We start from the raw sequence: 4,538 nt of genomic DNA on the forward strand, positions 1-4,538 counted from the left end.
CATGATCTCGGCTCACTGCAACCTCCTCCTCCCAGATTCAAGCAATTCTCCTGCTTCAGCCTCCCGAGTAGCTGGGATTACAGGTGTGTACCACCACGACCGGCTAAATTTTTGTATTTTTATTAGAGACAGGGTTTCACCATGTTGGCCAGGCTGGTCTCGAACTCCTGATCTCAAATGATCCACCCACCTCAGCCTCACAAAGTGTTGGGGTTACAGGCGTAAGCCACCGTGCCCGGTCATTTTGAGTTTCTGATTCGCCTCTCCAAAGGAGGCAATCAGATATGCATTTATCTCAGTGAGCAGAGGAGTGGCCGTGAATAGAATGTGAGGCAGGTTTGCCCTGAGCAGTTTCCAACTTGACTTTTCTTTTAGCTTAGTGATTGTAAGATTTATTTTCCTTTCTCAGGTTGGAGGGAAAGAGATGCCACACTACCTTTTATGAACTAATGTCCAAATCATACAACATCGCTTCTGTCTTCTTCAGTTTATTATGAGCAAGTGAAGTCACTAAGTCCAGTACATACTCAACAAGAGGGAATACACAAGAGTGAGAATACCAGGAGGAAGAAACCACTGGGAGTCATCTTGAAGGCTGCTAGCAATCACAGTTTGTCCTCTGACTACCACTTCTTCATGCCATTTTAACATGCTAACCACACTCCCCTCCATGCAAGGTCCCCAAAATTTACATTTTTAAAAATATCATGTAGTTTTAAGTATTACTATCCTATTGTCACATCAGCTTTAAGTCCAGAATTTTGTCTTCTAAATTAGATCAGATGTAGATGAGGCTTTCTGAGCGTAGTTCCTTAAATTCAGCTCTTAGAGTACAATTCTTCTTGATCTGTAGACTTTTGAAGCTAAGGAGACAAGTTCTCCGCCCCCATGCCTCGAATACACAATTGTGGGGCTAGCACAGGATAATCACTACAGACCTGTTCCGCTACCACTACCACTAGATAGCCACTACCACTCCTGTTCAAAAAGGGGGAAATTGGAAGTACAAACAAGTTACCAGTCCATGGTAACTCTGCCATCCAGTCTCAGGTCTAGGACTCCATGACTCCCAGTTCTACCATCTGGGCTCCTGGTTCTACTTCCTTTTTCATGAAATGTACCATGTGTTTGCTAATGAGTCTTTTTCTCAGTCTGATTCCTGCTTGTAGAAGTTTGGGGAGAGGGGATCCAAAGGCCTTTCCCTTCCAGTCCAATCTGCAATGTTTGTGTCAATATAATTATCTTTAAAAAACTTAATAGGTCTCCTGTGAATCTCATCAGGGTTCACTCCGTTAGACAAAAGTGCAACCTACAAATCCCTTTGAGATAAGTCCATCTCTATCTATTTTGGGGTTCTGCTAATACTGAGGAACAAGCCTTAAGCCTTCTGGAGGCCCTGTGGTTTGATTGATGGACTCTGTGAGCCACACCATTAATCTCTTTAAGGAGCTGTTAGTCTGAGTGAATGGTATCCTGAGGCACAATCTTTGCTTTTTATGAGATTTTAAAGGATTTTACCGTCAAATCTCAACTTCATCTTTGTTTTCTTCTGGCAGTACCCTGGATTTGATATTTGCTTGGAAAGTATTACTATTTCTTAGTTTTACACCATTTGCAATCAGACGAAGCTGAGGACTTTAAAAATCATCCAAAGTAGTCAAGGTGCGTCCCTTTTGTGTTTCGTCTTGTTTATCTCATTTATTTTACTATAAACAGAAAAAGGAAATGAAAGACAGAAGGGAGACTTTCATGGGTGTTGGACATGTCCTAACAGTTGGTCTGGATAGAATATGCATGGTTGTATGGATGTGTACAAAGTCATCAATGTGCACATTTAAAATATATGCACTATGTTGTATTCCTGCTACACCTTCGCTAAAAAAAAAAAAAAAAAAAGGTTGAATGTGAGCGCGGGCGTGAGAAAACCGCAGCGCGCATGCGTGAGCGTGAACGCGCTGGGAGGCCGGAAACAAAGGTAGGTGCGCGTGCACAGACGCGCTCTCAGGCCGCCGGAAGCAAAGGCGTGAGCGCGCGTGCGTGCGTGTGCGTGAGCGTGAGCGCCCGGAGGTCGGAAGCGGGCGCTGCATAGCAAGGCGGTCGCTATGGAGGGTAGCTCCTCAGATAGCGGAGCGCCGCCCGAGGGGCTGGCGGAAGAGGCCGAGCCTCAGGGCGCCGCCTGGAGCGGGGACAGTGGCACTGTGTCCCAGAGCCACAGCAGCGCCTCGGGGCCGTGGGAGGATGAGGGCGCGGAGGACGGTGCGCCGGGCCGCGACCTGCCGCTGCTTCGCCGCGCCGCCGCGGGCTACGCCGCCTGCCTGCTGCCCGGGGCCGGGGCGCGGCCCGAGGTCGAGGCCCTGGACGCGAGCCTGGAGGACCTGCTCACCAGAGTGGACGAGTTCGTGGGCATGCTGGACATGCTTCGCGGCGACTCTTCCCAAGTCGTCAGCGAGGGCGTGCCGCGCATCCACGCTAAGGCCGCCGAGATGCGGCACATCTACAGCAGGATCGACCGGCTGGAGGCCTTCGTGAGGATGGTGGGCGGCCGCGTAGCCAGGATGGAGGAGCAGGTCACCAAGGCCGAGGCCGAGCTGGGCACCTTCCCCAGGGCGTTCAAGAAGCTCCTGCACACGATGAACGTGCCCTCGCTCTTTAGCAAGTCTGCTCCCTCGAGGCCACAGCAAGCCGGCTACGAAGCCCCCGTCCTGTTTCGGACCGAAGACTACTTCCCTTGTAGTGAAAGGCCTCAGCTCTGACGGCCTGACCACTGCGGCAAGAGGACCCCAGCTGAGGTGCTTACCTCCAGTATGAAGTGAATTGCAAATCCTGCTCATGGACATACATGATGTTGGAGTGTGGGATTTCAGGGTCTACTTTCTGCACACTCTCCGTAGTGTATTCATGATTCAGTGTAGAATGTATAGACTTTATGCCTCCCAATGTTAAAAAAAGAGACGGGGTCTTGCTATGTTGCCCACACTGGCCGGAAACTCCTGGACTCAAGTGATCCTTCCACCTCAGCCTCCCCAGTAGCTGGGACTACAGGGTCGCCTCCGCGCCCAGCCTGTGTCTTCCAGCTCTAATCAGAAAGCTGCTTGGCGAGGGCATGGGGAATCAAACTGAATGAACTTTGCTCTGCACTGTGGCAAAACTGTTATTTTTATGGATTTTACTACACGGCGTTACCTTTTCAAGATTTGTATGTTTGTATAATCATAAGAAAATTGAGCCATTAAAGCCTTGTTATTATTCAATCCTAGTAGTCATTCAGTTTTCTGCACCCTACTCTTAGGGTAAATGGTACATTATTTAAGATTCAACCTTCTGTAGCGTGGATTGTAAACCAAAGGAAATGGTACAATTTCTGAGGAAATATGTTGATTTTTTGTGACTAATTCCAAAGTTGTATTTGAACGTATGACCTCACAGTCTTGATTTGTCCATAGCAAATATATATATATGTGGGGGGGGGGGGGTGTTGCCAATTTTGGTTTATAATTTAAAAATAGAAATTTTAAGTTTTACTGGACATGATATCCTTCTGAAAAGAATTTCACATATTGGCTTGTGTTTGTTCGAAATAGGCGTATTGCTCATATGCTTTTGGTAGTGAGATAAAGAAGAGGGGCTTGAGTATACCTCCTTTAGAGAACTAATGCGAAAAGCTATAGCTTCTGTTTCAGAGCATGGTATATTTCTTTCCCCTTGAAATGGAGAGTTAAATCATTTGTGTGAGTGAATGGTATTAGGATTTTCTTGCAGATACAGTAGTCTTTTTTTGAGATTCAAATCTATTTCATAAGGTGGCCCTCCTAAATAGTAGACGCTAAAAAAGCATACAGCTTAGGTTGCTTTTGTGTCATTTTCAGTGTCATCACAGGTCTTCGAGATTCATAGAGTAGCTGTATTTTCATTTAGCTGTGTGTTGTGAAGAATCTGATCATGTAATTATGCACCTAGCTCTCGTGGACCTTCGCTGTCACATACTTAACATTTTTTATTCAGGTGGTTCATTGACTACAAATTAAGGAACTCTGAATGTAGAAGCTGAAAGAACAAGTAACCTACATTTAATATTCAGCAACTGCTGGTACCCCTATAAGTAATTCATATATTTTGATGACATAGTCACTGAATATGAAAATAGCCTCCTTACATAACAATACATTGCTAAAAGATTTTTCACTTAATGTTCAAAAGCAGTAATTAGGGGCCGGGCACAGTAGCTCACACCTGTAATCCCAGCACTTTGGGAGGCCGAGGCAGGTGGATCACCTGAGGCCAGGAATTCAAGACCCGCCTGGCCAACAGGGTGAAACCCCATCTCTACTAAAAATACAAAAAACTAGCCAGGCATGGTGGCTCACGCCTGTAATCCCAGCTACTCGAGAGGCTGAGGCAGGAGAATCGCTTGAACCTGGGAGGTGAAGGTTTCAGTGAGCCGAGATTGCTCCACTGCACTCCAGCCTGGGCAACAAGAGTGAAACTACAAAAAAAAAAAAAAAAAAAGCAGTAATTAGGACAAATTATGAAAAATTAGA

General features: G+C 46.3%; 1 protein-coding gene across 1 annotated transcript; it reads left to right on the forward strand.

The window, feature by feature from the left end:
• The first annotated feature begins 390 nt into the window (after nt 1-390).
• On the forward strand, nt 391-3,256 carry BLOC1S4 (biogenesis of lysosomal organelles complex 1 subunit 4). Its single transcript, XM_003898443.4, has one exon. The coding sequence runs from the start codon at nt 2,103-2,105 to the stop codon at nt 2,751-2,753; it is 651 nt and encodes a 216-aa protein (XP_003898492.2). The 5' UTR covers nt 391-2,102; the 3' UTR covers nt 2,754-3,256.
• Nucleotides 3,257-4,538: the final 1,282 nt, after the last annotated feature.

Source organism: Papio anubis, chromosome 3 (assembly GCF_008728515.1).
Source record: "Papio anubis isolate 15944 chromosome 3, Panubis1.0, whole genome shotgun sequence".
Taxonomy (NCBI): Eukaryota; Metazoa; Chordata; class Mammalia; order Primates; family Cercopithecidae; genus Papio; species Papio anubis.